Raw genomic sequence first — 16,632 nt, forward strand, 5'->3', positions numbered from 1 at the left:
TCGAATTGCGAATATTCGCGAGCAACACTAGTCTAAAATGTAAAATAATACATCCCAACAGCTCAGTCGGGTTGATCGGGACCACCGCAGTGAAACCACGTCATCCCGATCAGCTGAGGACACACGAGGAGGGTCCCTACCTTCCTCCTCGGCGCCCGATCGGTGATTGATTGCTCCAAGCCTGAGATCCAGACTTGAGCAATCGACCGCTGATAACACTGAGCAATGCTATGCCATAGCATTGCATTGATCAGTGTTATCAGCGGTCGATTGCTCAAGTCTGAGCAATCAGTGTAATGCATGGTATAGTCCTCTATGGGGGCTATAACATTGCAATAGAAAGTGGAAAGAAAAGTTAATAAAGATGATTTAACAAATTCCCTAATAAAAAAAAGTTTGAATCACCCACCTTTTTCCAAGGTAAAAAAAAATATATAAAACATGTGGTATCGTCGCGTACGTAAATGTCCGAACTATAAAAATATATAGTTCATGAAACCGCACGGTTAATGGTGTACGTGTAAAAAAATTCCAAATCCAAAATAGCGTATTTTTGGTCACTTTTTATACCATAAAAAAGGAGATTTTTATGCTTACCGTAAAATCTCTTTCTCGAAGGATCCATTGGGGGACACAGACCATGGGTATATGCTGCTGTCTCTAGGAGGTTCGACACTATGGCAACAAGAAAAGTCAGCTCCTCCCAGCAGGGTATACCCGCCCACAGGCACCTGAGGTAATCAGTTTTAGTCCCAGAGCAATAGGAGAAGACCGACAGGTCCAGAGAAAAAACTGTCCGAGCTACCAGAAGAAAAGGTAACTGAACACACCCTCGGACAGATGACTGAAATAGAAACACCAGAACAGGGTGGGAGCTGTGTCCCCCAATGAATCCTTCGAGAAAGAGATTTTACGGTAAGCATAAAAATCTCCTTTTCTCTATCGGTTCCATTGGGGGACACAGACCATGGGACGTACCAAAGCCGTCCCTTGGGTGGGTAAGGAATCAGACAGGTGGACGGTTGGACCATCACCGCCTGCAACGTCTTACGGCCCAGAGTAGCATCAGCTGATGCGAGGGCATGAATCTGGTAGCACCTTGAGAAAGTGTGCAAAGACAACCACATGGACGCCTCACAGAACTGCAAGGCCGAAGCCACGTAGCGGAGGCCCAGGATGCCCCGAAAAACGGATGGAATGAGCCAAAACCCTGAAGGGTGGATCTTCCCCTTGCAGCGGTAAGTTCCCAAAATGGTTGTCTTGTCCAACGACCACAACAGGTTGTGGAACAAACGCTTCCAGGGATGAGAAGGGGCCGGACAAAAAGGACGGAAGGACGATGTCCTCATTGAGATGAAAAAGTCAAAACCATATCAGGTACGAAGGACGGACCTGGACGGAAAACAAAACAACTTGTCCTGGTATACAACCAGGAAGGGAGAATTGCAGGAGAGAGCTGCCAGCTCTTCCGGGGAAGGAGGCGAAGAGAAATGTCCCTGAGAGGTTCAAAAGGGGGGCCTTGCAGGGCATCAAAGACCCAGTGCAAGTCCCAAGGGAAAAAAGGAGACCGATAAGGAAGGGCAGCTTGTGCTGCCTCAACCGCCACGCCGTCAAAAGCAGACCTGGCCCAGGAGACCTGATACAGGAGTCTGGACGATAGGGAACATAATAGCGTGTTCGGGAGGTAGGAATCCCGGCAAGGGTCTCCTATTCTTCTCGCAGGTAACAATTTCGGCGATGCAGCGCTACACCGGCGGAGTGTAATTAGCAGTCGGAGAAGGTGCTGAGGTTTATGATCACTTTTTATTATATAGTCATAAAAAGGATAAGGTATGGACAACGCGTTTCGGAGGGGCTCCCTCCTTCGTCAGGTCAGCTTTACCATTTACAAGCGGACCTGACGAAGGAGGGAGCCCCTCCGAAACGTGTTGTCCATACCTGATCCTTTTTATGACTATATAATAAAAAGTGATCATAAACCTCAGCACCTTCTCCGACTGCTAATTCCACTCCGTCGGTGTAGCACTGCAGCACCGAAATTGTTACCTGCGGGAAGAATAGGAGACCCTTGTCTAGATTCCTACCTCCCGAACACGGTACTATATTGCTACCAACCGTCTCTGACGGGACCAACGGCCAGCTGCTCCTGGCACACCTACAGAAAAGACACCTGCTCAAGGCTCTCTATCAGCGTTGCGCCAGAATTTTGTGCAACCTACAAAGGTGAGCAGGCTCTTACCTACCTGTCTATCTACCATCCTTTATCCACGGATAACCGACACTATTAGCGCCGCATGTTTCTTTTTTCTCCCCTACATATCACTGGACGATAGGGAAGGCACAACGGTAAGTCGTTCAGGAGCCTGACCATGACGACGTACCACGCCCTCCAGGCCAGTCTGGGCCACGAGAATGGCGGGAACGCCCTCAACTGTGAGATGCCTCAGGACCCCAAAAGGAGAGGAAGGGCAGAAAACAGATAAGGAAGGGCAAAGCCCGACCAATAGAAGGGAACGGTTTGGTTGTGGCGGAACGTGCAGAGGTCCACGCATGGACCGCCCCAGAGGTTGCAGGTCACTGCAAACACCTCCGGATGTAGGGACGACTTGCCTTGGATGGCTGAGGACCGTCTGAGAAAGACCACATCCCAGAAACATCCGGAATGAAGATCGCTGAGATGCCGAAACCTGAAATCCGCCCCAAAGGGAATTTCCCAAGAAGCAAGCCAAGAAAGAAAGAATTGCCCTAGGCCCAAACATGTTGAAGGGGAAAAGGGCTTCTCGGGGGACCAAGGCCCGAGAACGATCTTGCGGTCGAGAGACAATGGAGACCTGTCCCACCAGAAGAGAATCACCAGTTGAAGAGGTCGGTGATGAAATTGGGCAAATGGCACGGCCTCCATGGCCGCCACTAACCGATCCAGGACATCCATGCTAAAGCGAATGGAAACTGGAGCAGGGTGCCGAAGTCATCGAACTCTTGATAAGAGAGAGTCAGCCGACTGGTCGGCGGAAATGAAAGTGGGTAGAGGCCGCGTTGAACTGGAGCCCCAGGAGAGCAGTTGGACTTGTCCCGATTGAACACCCAACTGAAGTGAGACAAGGTCTGGAGGTTGAGACTAAGACTCTCAAGGATCTGGGCCCTGGCTGGAGCTGTGATCAGGAGGTCGTCCAAGTAAGGAATAACGGAAAAAACTGTTGTCCGTAAAAGGGGCTATCACAGGCGCCAGGACTTTGTGAAAGGTCCGCGGAGAAGTGGTCAGACCCAAATGGAGTGCCACAATAGGAAAGGACCGTCCGGAACTGCAAAGCGGAGCTACCGTTGAAGACAAGGAAACAATGAAATGTGGAGGCAGGCATCCACCGAGGAACGAAAACTCCCCGTGAACCATGGACGCCAGCACCGAACGGAGAGACAGCATTCGGGATGGAAGGCAGAAGATGCTGGCCGAGATACTCAAGAACCAAGAGTGGGCGAACAGAAACGCCTTTCTTGGGGACCACAAGGAGGTTGAAATAAACCTTGAAAACATTCCCCTGAAGGAAACCGGGACAATTACTCCCTGGATAAAAAAGGAGCTGGGGCGCGCCCCGAACTGCTTTCGCTAGAGAGGGGAACCGGAGGGTCCAGGAAAGAAAAAGGCAATCCCAAGGAAGGGAAGCAAATTCGATCCTGTATGCGTTGACTACCACATCCCTGACCTAAGAGTCCTAAATGTGCGTAGTCCAGGCATCCCGGAAAAGTAAGTAAGAGGCGACCAACCTCCCGAGAAAGGTCGGCGGGTGGGGGCGACCCTTCAGACAGAGGAAGGCCTACGGGTGCCTGATGGGGCTGCAAAACGTCCAGAAAGGATAGCCGACCTTCGGGATAGGTCCGGAAGGAGGGAGCCCTCTTCCTGTGAAAGCGCCTGGCTGGACCCTTTGTTGGTACCCCTTGATGGTACCAAAGGTCCACGGAACCAGAAGGAGGACTTACGACAGAAAGCGGTTCTGTGAGCCTTATCCAGAGTTAATAAAGAACTCTTCCCCGCCCGTCGCCTCACTTCCTGAAGGCGGCGTCCACATTCCAGGCTTTAAGCCATATGGAGGGACGGTGGCTACCGGGTAGCGTGTGGCAAAGGCAGCACAGTGGCTGCACATGGAAGCAGAAAACAGAAAATCTCCAGCTGTGGAGCATCAGAGAGCTAGATTAAACAAATCCTCTAGAGGGAAGACTACCCTGGCGGAGTTGGGAGACCATACTGGAAGGGCCTTTGACACCCAGGCTGAAGCAAAAGCAGGAAGAACCTGCTGTCTCAAAGGTAAGGTTTGCCAAAGTCTCCACCTTCATGTCCGCTGGATCCTTAAAGGCAGCCGCATCAGCAAACAGCCAGGTAAGCGCCTTAGAGAGGCGGGAGACCAGTAGATCCACAGTTGGAGAGGAGGTCCACCGAGCAATGAGGTCCATGGCGAAGGGATACCACGCTTGAACCTTCTTGACAGGGTGCCTCCAGGCGGATACCAGCAGGGCGTAAAATTCAGCGTGAGAGCTGAAAGTCTTAGGTGCCGATCGGGCACGAAGAAAGGAGAATTCTGGAGCTACGTCCGAAGTTCCTGGGTCCTTTAGATGGAAGGTGTGCCTTATGGCCGAAACCAATGAGTACACCACATCAGGCATCCATGCGATCCTTTGAGACGGAGGCCGAATCAGAAACCTCATCCACAAGTACTCCAGTTGAATGGGAACGAGGTGAGGCAACCCTGGAAGAGGTCGGGCAGGATGAGAGGAAACTTCTGGACCACGTCTGAAGTTCCTGGGTCCTTCAGTTGGAAGGTGTCTCTTATGGCCGAAACCAATGAGTACACCACATCAGGATTATCCGTGCGGTCCTCTATGAAAGGAAACTTTCGGAGCCACGTCCGAAGATCCTGATGAGAGGAAACTTCTGAACCACGTCCGAAGTTACTGGGTCCTTTTGCTGGAATGTGTCTCTTATGGCCGAAACCAATGAGTACACCACATCAGGCATATCTGTGCTGTCCTCTGTGAAAGGAAACTTCTGGAGCCACGTCCGAAGTTCCTGGGTCCTCTAGATGGAAGGTGTCTCCTATGGCCGAAACCAATGAGTGCACCATGTCCGATGTATCTAATCGGAAACTCCACCCACAAGTTCACCAGGTGAATGGGAATGAGGCGAGTCAGATGAAACACCTTTATGACGCTTGCGAGAGTGGTTAGTATAGGGGGAGAGCGGGTCCCTCTGGAGGGCCGGCGTAGGGCAGACCTCTCCAAGGCTGTCACCACAGAACGGGAGACCTGAGCCAAGTCGATATAGACTGGGAGAGTGGTAAAAATAACAGGGGAAGCAGTGGCGCAGGCGGAACAAGTGGGTTTAGCAGAACCAAGTAAGGTAGAGTTGCTAACCCCTGCAAGAACAATCGGTGACCAGGCCCGTGGTATCTGTCCAGAAGGAGGGACAGTTCTGGGCTCGGACACATCCATTCTTATATATTTATTTATTTATTTAAATTTTTTTTTTTTTTTTTAAAGAAACTGCTCACTCAGTGTATGTGTCCCCAATAAGGTAGCAGCTGTGAGGAGCACTGCCCGGCTGAGGGGAGAGAGCGAGGGAGAAGAAAGCATAGCCAATGAGAAAAGAGAGAGACCGGCCTAGCCAAAGGGCGCCACTCATTGGCCCTCAGAAACCCTCTGCACACGCTTAGCGCTGATTGGTAGAGAAAGGCACTGGCCGCATACAGAGAAGGAGAGAGAGAAGGATTCCTGCGGCTGTGAGTGGGCGGGGCTAAAGCCCGACAAGGGCCCACGACCAGAGAAGTAAAATGGCTGGGCTCTAATGGCGTCCTCGCTCCCATAAAGAAAAAACACCGCTGGCAGCACGCCGCTGCCGACAGGAAAGCAGGTCTGTGTTCCGGCGCAGTGAGCGATATGGCCGGAGATAGGGGCCGCGCTCACTGAAAGCGCAGGAGGAGTCGGCAGTGTTCCGCTGCCGCAATGAAAGTAACTGCTGCCGACAGGAGGGCTGTGTTCCGGCGCGATGAGCGATATGGCCGGAGATATGGGCCGCGTTCACTGAGAGCGCATGAGGAGTCGGCAGTGTTCCGCTGCCGAAATGAAAGTAACTGCCCAAGTAGTGTCGGCGTCTGAATGAATAGACGCCGAAGAAAAGACTTGCACAGTCCTACACAACTGATTTTAAGCCCCCATTGCCTGAAAGGGTTCCCCACAATTCAGGAGATAACCATAAAGAGGAGTGGGCTGAAGTAGGGGTCTCCAGAGGATGAAGAATCCTAGGACCTGCAAGAAAAGGGGGAAATACACTCACCTTCAGTCAGAAGAACTTACCTAATGGAGTCTTCAGTCATGAAGTCTTCAGTCAGCATTTGGTCACCTGCATCATGCCGGGCTTGAAAAGCGAGACGAGCAGGGAAAGATGGGGGACCCGGACCCATGAGGTACAACCCCAGGCGCTGACCGTTGGCGAGAAGGGGTTAACAGTACATCCAAGATGCCTGACACCTCTCGCAATGGGGAAACAGTGAACACTATGTTCCTGAGTCCCCAACTGAAAACAGGAAAGAAAAAGGAATAAAAAACACATTCCCTAATTAGGAAAATAAAAAATATGAGACCTGGTCTGGGGAGAACTCCTGACCGTGTCTACCTCCTTAGACACTAAGCTAAAACTGATTAACTCAGGTGCCTGTGGGCGGGTATACCCTGCTGGGAGGAGCCGACTTTTCTTGTTGCCATAGTGTCGAACCTCCTAGAGACAGCAGCATATACCCATGGTCTGTGTCCCCCAATGGAGCCAATAGAGAAAAATGAATAAAAAGCGATCAAAACAAACATGGTACCGATAAAAACTAGAGATCACGGCGCAAAAAATGAGCCCTCATACATCCCCATATTCGGAAAAATAAAGTTATAGGGGTCAGAAGATGACATTTTTAAACGTTAAAATTTTCGTGCATGTAGTTTTGCTTTTTTTCCAGAAGTACGACAAAATCAAACCTATATAAGTAGGGTACCATTTTAATTGTATGGACCTACAGAATAAAGATAAGGTGTCATTTTTACCAAAAAAATTTACTGCGTAGAAACGAAAACCCCAAAAATTACAAAATGGTGTTTTTGCTTTTCAATTTTGTCGCACAATGATTTCTTTTTTGGGTTTTGCCATAGATTTTTTGATAAAATGACTGATGTCATTACATTGGTGGCGCAAAAAAAAGCCATCATATGATTCTGTAGGTGCAAAATTGAAAGGGTTATGATTTTATTCTTTTTTGTTAAGGAGGTGAGGAGGGAAAAACAAAAGTGCAAAAAACGGAAAAACCATGAGTCCTTATGGGGTTAGGTCCCTTCTGTGTGACAATCCCTTTTAAGCCCCCCCCCCCCCCCCCGAATTAATAAATTCATCCAGTCCATACACAGTGAGCAGATGACATTGCACATGGTGCTGTCTCTCTAAATAGGTTTACCCAATGTTGTACTGGATGTTCTGTCTTCAGCATTGGGCAGGCCGGTTTACAGGCATTTGGTATGGTATTGGATAAGCCCGTTTAGAGAGTGCGTACACTGGGAACATCCGAGTACACACTGCAGGCGCAGCTATGTCACCCCCTTCTACTACCAGTATTATCTGTGTACAGGCAGCAGCAGGGGATGACATATCTGTCTGCAATACAATTGGCTGTGCCTAGTGCCCTCACCCTCTAAACAGGTTTAGCAGATGCTGTACCCAATGCTAACACTACACTACACTTGGTCGATGTCTCGGTGTTCAGACCCCCACTGATCATTAGAACGATCCGGAAGAAGCACGAGGCTGTGCACTTCACTCCCTGACTAGCTACGATTTGTATTTCACCGCAGGAGAAGGGCTTCACTATAACTCCATGGAGCACGTCTCCTGCAGGAGATGGAGATTTCAGGAAGCTGGGAAGTGACGCACACAACCAAACAGTTCTGCAAATCAGTGACACTAACATTACAGAGCCACTAGTTCCTTTGAAAAAAAAAAAAAAAAAACACTCAAAAACAGACTAATTATTATGTCTATTTCACACAACTTCATAAGTTCTCAAAATTGGAAAGCAGTGGTAATCCCAAGGAGCAGACTAAAGGGGTATTCCAACCACTAACAGTAGGGCACAATGTACCCAAGTACTAAAATTACAATATACATAAAGCATTCGTGTAGTAACAGAACATACACGAGTTTGTTGCGTTCTTCCTTATCTCTATAAAGTGCTTGCTGGAACTGGTTGATCTGCTCAGTGGTAGTGATGTCTTGGTCGTGAAGTGCTTTTATTTTAACATTGAGCTGGTTTATTTCTTCCAGTCTTGCGATCTTTTCTTCCTCAGATACATTATCCGCACTAAAAATGATAGAAAAAATTAAGACACTGGTTAGAAGGTGGTATTTATATTTAATGGTCCATCTGCTTATGTGCATGATGGTGGTGATCATAAAAAGGGAACTTACTAAGAATGGTGTTTAAAGCGTACCCGTCAGATCCAACAAAAAAAAAAACATTATTTTTAATATATCACTCATTACCTAATCCTGGCCAAGTACATCTAATTGTTATGTGTCTAGCACCTTTATTTATTTTTTATTACACTTTTAATTTAGTTCACTAGTCTGAATTCCTCTCAAAGGGAGGGGGCGTGGCCTCACTGTGCAGGTCTCCTCCCCCTCCCTAAGTATGCTGTCTGCTCACATCTCCCCTAGCATTATCAAAACTACAACTCCCAGCTTGTCCTAACTGACAGTAGCGGGACACAAGCTGACAGTGGGAGGATTTTTCCTCCAGCTGTGAGCCCTGTACTCACAGCTGTCAATCAAGGAAGTGTGTCCATGACATAGGTGATGACGCATGGACACAGCAGGTCTAGTATGTGTCCAAGCAGGCGGGGGCGGGGGGGGGGGGGGGGGCTGTCAGTTGTTTGACTGGCTTTTTCAGTATGAAATACTGCACATTTTCTAATGAAAGCAATTGCAAAACCTATTGGTTATACATGCTTTACAACATATCAAAAGTTTTTAAGGGTCTTACGTAAAACTAAACTAGAGTAAGGTCCACCAAGTGAATTGAGAGGTGCATGTGTCTGTGTGCCTTTGGACTGAAATCTATGCCATTAATGAAGTGGAACGGATAATAGTTACAATTTATGCCAATGCATAACATAGCAAATCCACTGGGTTGTAAAGACTGTCTTTTTTTTTTTTTTAAACAATGGCAGCGCAAAACTGCCAAAGGGTCACAAATTGGCTTGCACAAGACGCTGTGAATTTTGTATGCCAGAAAGACTGCCTTTAAAGCCTTTAGAAATTCCCCATAGAGTGTCTACACCAAAATGTACAATAAAATAAAAAATAATAATAATTATCTAGAACAGTGGTCTTCAATCTGCGGACCTCCAGATGTTGCAAAACTACAACTCCCAGCATGCCCGGACAGCCATGCATGCTGGAAGTTGTAGTTTTGCAACATCTGGAGGTCCGCAGGTAGGAGACCACTGATCTAGACTATTATTAAGTGAAGTGGTAACAGGGTTACTGTAGGTGTTTCTGGAAAGATGGGTTATCCTGTTTTTTGTTTAATTTATTTTGCTCATTTTAAAAGGTGGTGAGTCTGATGTGTTGGGAATCACCATAGTTTGAGGATGCATGGACAAGAGAAGAAGATTAAAGTTTTGTGAGAATTAAAGATTTAAAGGGGAAAAAAAAAACAGAACTTAAAACTTCAAGGTGACCCACTGCATTCTTAGGTCATTTACATTATAGTATTTACTATACACCTCATCTGTCTACCAATTATTAAGAAACATCCTCATCATTTTCATAACACTGGGTCTGCAGCAACTGAATTTTTATGTACTGCACTAAGTGGGGCACAGTACTGTAATAATCCACTGAAGCTGTTGCAGAACTTCTTTTGAGTTAAAGGGGTACTCTGGTGGAAAACTTTTTTTTTTTTTAATCAACTGTTGCCAGAAAGTTAAACAGGTTTGCAAATTACTTCTATTAAAAATGTTCAATCCTGCCAGTAATCATTAGCTGCTGAATACTACATAGGAAATTCTTTTCTTTTTGGAACACAGTGCTCTCTGCTGACATCACGAGCACAGTGCTCTCTGCTGACATCTCTGTCCATTTTAAGAACTGTCCAGAGTAGGAGAAAATACCCATAGAAAACATATGCTGTTCTGGAAAGTTCATAAAATGGACAGAGATGTCAGCAGAGAGCACTGTGCTTGTGATGTCAGCAGAGAGCACTGTGTTCCAAAAAGAATTTCCTATGTAGTATTCAACAGCTAATGATTACTGGCAGGATTGAACATTTTTAATAGAAGTAATTTGCAAACCTGTTTAACTTTCTGGCAACAGTTGATAAAAAAATAAAAAAAAGTTTTCCACAGGAGCAATTTATATATCATTTAAGCAAGCACCTGTTTTGTAACTCATGGATACGTCTGTTGAGCTGCTCAGCATCCCTTTCCAGGCGTTTCAGTTCCATCCTAAATCGATTATATAAAACCTAGTAAAAAAAATACATAAATAAAAAAACGGGTACTGAATTTAAGACCAAACAGTCATTGCCATACCCTCTCGCTGGTATTATTTTACTCATGCACGACCCCTTTCATTCTTGATTGGTATTCGGACTGACCTCAGATTCATGATAAACCCGTTTTCTCTGTTGCATGCCATCCTTCAAAGCAATACCCTGTGGCTTTAGCGCTTGGGCATCCCTGCTGATCTCCTCCAATTTGCCTTGTAGGGCTCGGAAATTTTCATGAGCATTTTTGACTTTGTCCTTGAAATAACAAAAATAAATAAAAAAATAAATTACTAAAATGTTAAACCTAGGACTTGAATGGAGTCATTTTTCATGATCCAGGATGTTGTATACCCCATTGGCAAAATAGGGTATTGGCAAAAAATGGCTATTTTGCCAATGGGGTATACAACATCCTGGATGTAAAAATCCTTTTCTCATGAAGATTTTATAGGTGAGTAATGCAAAAATCCTATTTTCTCGCTCATATAATTAGGGGACACAAAAGACAGTGGGATGTCTGAATGCAGTACCCAAGGGAGGGAACAAGAACATCGCACTACCGGGGATAGTCTCTGCATAAATCAGAGGAGAAAGTCAACTGGAAAACCACCTGTAGATCAGTGTCTCCCAACCATGGTGCCTCCAGATATTGCGAAACTAAGTCAAAGGCTGTCCGGGCATGCTGGGAGTTGTAGTTTCGCAACAACTGGAGGCACCCTGGTCGGGAAACACTGCTGTAGATGATAGGTGTTAGAAGACCAGCAAAGATGGCCCAATTTCGGCGACAGACCTAGGTTAGCCCAGCCTGACAAGATTACACTGGAGTACTGCAACAACCTATAAGGACCTGGGCTAAACGGGAACTATGAGGTAGGACCTACCAAAGGAGAAACAATAATACCAGAGAAACGTCAACAGAGGAGGTTAAAGGAGTATTCCAGGAATTTTTTTTATTTTATTTGACTATGCTACAGGGGCTGTAAAGTTAGTGTAGTTCATAATATAGTGTCTGTACCTGTGTGTGACGGTTTTCTCACAATTTTTAGGTGATTTTCACCCCAATATTTAATTTTTACCAGCATAGAAAATGACTGTTGTCTCAGATTTTCCCAGGTTGCAATGTGGCCGAGACTTGACCTTACTAATCAGCTGATGACAGGGAACCTGTCTGCTTCAATGGGTGGAGCGATCGCTTGGTGGGAGAGAGATCAATCTGCAAGTAATGCAACAGCTGTAGGCACCCTGATTGAAAACCACAGGTCTTTTGAATGGATGCAGCTCATTTATGTTTCAATGGGTGGGGTGACCGATGTGTGGGAGGGAGGAAAATGGAATTGTGGGATTTGTAGGCAAAGAAGAAAACTCAGAAAGGAAAAACCAGTTCACAAAAAGCTAGCCACAGTGTTATGGTAATCGCACAACATAGCCATTTAGCCCAAAGACAAGCTCAGATGCTTCCTAAGTATGTCCATTACTGCATGCCAGGTACGTACTAAAACCACCTTATGGTGGATAACCCCTTTAAGGTTACTCAAAAAAACCATGGGAGATAGATAAGCAAGGAGAGGGAACAAACCTCTGCAAGAACAGAGTGGTAGGTCTCCAAGGGATGTGTGCTGTACCACCAGGGAAGTACCCAGTAAAGCTGGAGATCCTCTTCTAGAAACAGATGACAAAGGAAATGGGACAGAGATACGGAACTACACGGTCAGCATTGTACATGGACAACCTTGGTAAAGTGGAGTAAAGATAAACCCCGCCAGGGAGGGTAGGCAGGAGAGCCTGGCAAAAAAAAAAAAAAAACAGCCCTGGACAGAGAAATAGGAAAGCGCCCTCTCTAATATAGGCACCGGAGGAAAAGAGAGAGAGATTGCACCACAACCCTCATTGTGTATCCAGGAGTGTATTCACTGATGGGGGTAGTGGTGATACGGTATATGATAGGGGTGCAACTGGTGCAAATGTAGAGAAAGGATGCTTCTGCACTCACCTATTGATAGAAGTCTTTTAATTTCCATATCAAAGCAAAAGAACAGCTGGTGGGGAGGGTAGAAGAAGATGCCGCAGCCGGAGCTGCGAGGGTGACGGCTACGAGCTCGTTTTGCGAGTAAACCGCTTCCTCGGGCCCCACCACCGGCCACCTGTACCCTCCCCCCCCACTGGCCACCTGTACCCTTCCCCCACCACCGGCCAGCTGTACCCTTCCCCCACCACCGGCTGTACCCTTCCCCCACCACCGGCTAGCTGTACCCTTCCCAAACCACCGGCCAGTTGTACCCTTCCCAAACCACCGGCCAGCTGTACCCTTCCCCCACCACCGGCCAGATGTACCCTCCCAACCATTGTGGAGCTGAGAAGAATAACCGTGCAAAAAGAAAAGCTGGTAAACAAGATTGGATGCCAAAGCCATAGGGGGAAAGGATTAGTATGCTCATATCTGCTACGGTACTGAGATGAGTGCATCCCCAGGAAGATGGAGCCATCCGTGCTACATGGAAATGAGCTGGAACAAGAAGCCTAACAGCTTTAATGTCAGCTAAAGTGTAATCCTAGAAGGGTTATAGGATGACACCAATGGTCAGGAGAAGGATAATGAAGCATTAGCCTTAAGGAGGGGGATACACACCAGCTAATGGAGCAATGCCCCACCAGAGAAGCGACCATGTATAAGAAGGCAGTCAGCACGGCTCATACCCCAAGAGGGCATGATGACAAAGTGTTTAGAGCCGCAATGGCTGCATGAACTAGTAAAACAATCACCCACCTAGGAAAAGACTAAGGCTGGGTTCACATCATGTTTTTGCAATACAGTTTCCGTATCAGGTTTTTGATTTAAAAAAAAAATAATAATAATAATAAGGGTTCCTCAAAACCTGACGAAACTGTATGAAAACGTATGTACAAATTTTAACCCGTATACGGTTTGAAAAATGATGTTCGGTTGCATCCATTTTGAAGAAAAAAAAAAAGTGTACGTTTTTAACTTTTCTCTCCATTATGAATAAAGTTTTACTTATTTGATTGAAATTTCAAGAAAAAAAAAAACTGTGCAAAGTCAAAAACCGTATGGTGAAAACCGGATGGAACTGTATGCACATACGGTTCTGTACGGCTCCCATTGACTCCCATGTTAAAAAAAACAAACAAAAAAAATACGCATACGTTTCAATACGGTTTGTCACCCGGACCAAAAACCATGGTAGGCTATGGTTTTGGGTACGGGGAAATAAACGGACAAAACCGTACAGGATGCAAAACGGACACAACCTGATGCATCTTTTGGCAGAAGGTTTTTCAATGGAGAGTCAATGCATATGGTTTTCAATAAAAGTACGTACGGTTTTCAAATTGATAACGTATACGGGAACTGAATTACAAAAACGTGGTGTGAACCCAGCCTGATGGGGCTCTGATGAACACCAAGGGTGTAAAATAATCAGCACAAATGATACACCTGCTGCCTGCGAGCCATGAGAGCAGAATGTAAGCAGGGAAGAAAGATGGAAACTGCACAAGTACCTACCCAGAAGGGAATATGGTTGACCTGCTGCAAGCCTGATATAACCTGCCACAAAAGGCACCTAACGGTAAAATCCATGTATCCCAGGAAGTGGTAAAAGACAAATGGAGCGGACAGAGGGATAACATGAGGAAGCAGAAGAAGATGCAATGTGAATGAAGCAACTACCCCACTCATGGAAAATGTAATGTGGTGCTGAAGAAGCTATGTCTGGAGCACCCACCTGAACTAGTGATAGAAACGAAGCATTGTATGATACAAGAATTCCACCCATGAGGTGGATTAAAGGGGTACTCCCCTTGAAATTTTTTTTTTTTTAAATCAACTGGTGCCAGAAAGTTAAACAGATTTGCAAATTACTCTATTTTCTGGCATTAAAGACTACTTTTTAACCAAGGAAAATGTTCTCAAAAGTCGGGGGTCATCTTATACACCCGGTGCCGTCTTATAGGGCGGGTGCTGCAGTCGGCCGGGATGCCCAGGGGAATGGAGAGAGAGATCGGCGCTGTGCCCAGAAAAAAAACACATCTTTCAACCGTCCAGCCCGCCCTTGAATGTATCCTATTACCGTACCTCTTTTTCTGCCTCTCAGATCTCGCTCCTGAGGACTGCAGTGAAGCGGCGCGCATGTGCCAGATCTGAGGCGGCTCAGGTGTGAATGTGCAAGATCTGAGGTGGCACAGGTTCGCATGTGCAAAATCTGACAGGCAACGCTGGTGCGCATTTGCAGATCAGAGAGGCGGAGAAGGAAGAGGATAGAGGATACAAGGGCAGGCCAGACGGGTGAAAGACACGTGTACCGCTTTGATGGGAGGGCTGGGCAGGCAGGGAGAGCTGACCAATCCAAGAAGGCTTTGTATACAACAACCAGCCAATCACTGGTAAGGTACCAAACATCGCGGTAGAGGGGTAGTCTTATACGACGAGTACATCCCAAACTCTATATTTTAACTGTAAAAGTTGGGGGGTCATCTTAAACCCCGGAAAATACGGTACTTCTATAAAAAATAAAAAAATCTTAATCCTTCCAGTACTTATCAGCTGCTGTATTCTCAACAGAAAGTTCTTTTCTTTTTGAATTTCCTTTCTGTCTGACCACAGTGCTCTCTGTTGACACCTCTGTCCATTTTAGGAACTGTCCAGAGTAGAAGCAAATCCCCATAGAAAAACCTCTCCTGCTCCGGACAGTTCCTAAATTGGACAGTAGCACATATGTAAAGGGGGGGGGGGGGGGGGGGGGGCAGTGAAAACTGAAAATTACTATGGACATTGGAGGAGGCAGCCTCTGAAAAACACAAGTAATCCTCCTATGGAGGAGGGTAGTGTGATTGCTGGAATAGCAGTAGTATGGACCACACAAGAAATCATTACGCCACCTATGCAAGGGGGTACTGTGGTTGCTGGAATACCTATAGCAGGTACCACACAAAGACAGGAGGGCACTTCTGCACAACGCAGTTATTCCGCATATGGAAAGAGGAGTAATGTGCTTACTGGAGTAGCATAACAGGTACCTAGCACAAAGGAGGAGGACACCACATTAGGATTACTCCACTTCTTAGAAAGTACATTGCACATGCAGGGTCACCTCTTTGGACACCTTGAACTAGTAGTGGGGTACGGGCACTCTGACCGCGGAAGTAGCAAACATTGGATGGGTGGCTGGCACTGGGGGGGGGGGGGGGGGGGGAAGCAGGCAGAGTCTTGTTTCCTGGTACCCTCTATAAGATATGTGCAGCATTACGGTCCGCTCTGATGACTGCCGATGAGCATGTGCCAAAATCAAATACCCCAGCTGATGAAACTAACAGGTTCCTCTTAGAAGAGAGAAACCTGTAGAAAGGGAGAATGACACATGCTATAAGGATGGTAAAAGTCAAACAAAACTCAATGAAAACCTCAGGCAACTGTCATGAAAAGCTGTGCACGGAAAAGGCACTGAAGGCATGTTCAGCTAACCATAGCTCCAGGCAGAGGAGACCATGAAGCGGAGCATATGCATGCAAATGGGACATATCCAAGGGCCACGAGATGATGGAGCTGTAAATACCGAGACAAGCAAAGCAGTTATGAAATAAGAAATGTACTGGAATATAGACTTTGTAATCCCCCAAAAGGCCTGGATAGGTCGATAACCTATTGCTCTTGGTTACGACAAAGTAGGATGGTCACACAGGCTCAGTTCAACTGATGTCTCTTTAACCCCTTAAGGACCCAGCCATTTTACACCTCAGGACCCGGCCTTTTTTTGCACATCTGACCACTGTCACTTTAAACATTAATAACTCTGGGATGCTTTTAGTTATCATTCTGATTCCGAGATTGTTTTTTCGTGACATATTCTACTTTAACATAGTGGTAAAATTTTGTGGTAACTTGCATCCTTTCTTGGTGAAAAATCCCCAAATTTTATGAAAAATTTGAAAATTTTGCATTTTTCTAACTTTGAAGCTCTCTGCTTGTAAGGAAAATGGATATTCCAAATAATTTTTTTTTTAATTCACATATACAATATGTCTACTTTATATTTGCATCATAAAA

At 46.2% G+C, this 16,632-nt stretch overlaps 1 protein-coding gene across 4 annotated transcripts in view; it reads right to left on the reverse strand.

Moving 5' to 3' along the window:
* SMC6 (structural maintenance of chromosomes 6) overlaps nucleotides 1–16,632 on the reverse strand; it is a 141,859-nt gene that overhangs the window by 66,768 nt on the left and 58,459 nt on the right. For all 4 annotated transcript variants that reach the window (XM_056564246.1, XM_056564247.1, XM_056564243.1 and 1 more), the window contains exons 11-13: nucleotides 10,680–10,826; nucleotides 10,459–10,547; nucleotides 8,217–8,381 (exon numbers count right to left, since the gene is read on the reverse strand). In XM_056564246.1, coding sequence (XP_056420221.1) covers nucleotides 8,217–8,381; nucleotides 10,459–10,547; nucleotides 10,680–10,826 — 401 coding nt within the window. The remainder of the gene's footprint in view (nucleotides 1–8,216; nucleotides 8,382–10,458; nucleotides 10,548–10,679; nucleotides 10,827–16,632) is intronic.

Source organism: Hyla sarda, chromosome 3 (genome assembly GCF_029499605.1).
Source record: "Hyla sarda isolate aHylSar1 chromosome 3, aHylSar1.hap1, whole genome shotgun sequence".
NCBI lineage: Eukaryota > Metazoa > Chordata > Amphibia > Anura > Hylidae > Hyla > Hyla sarda.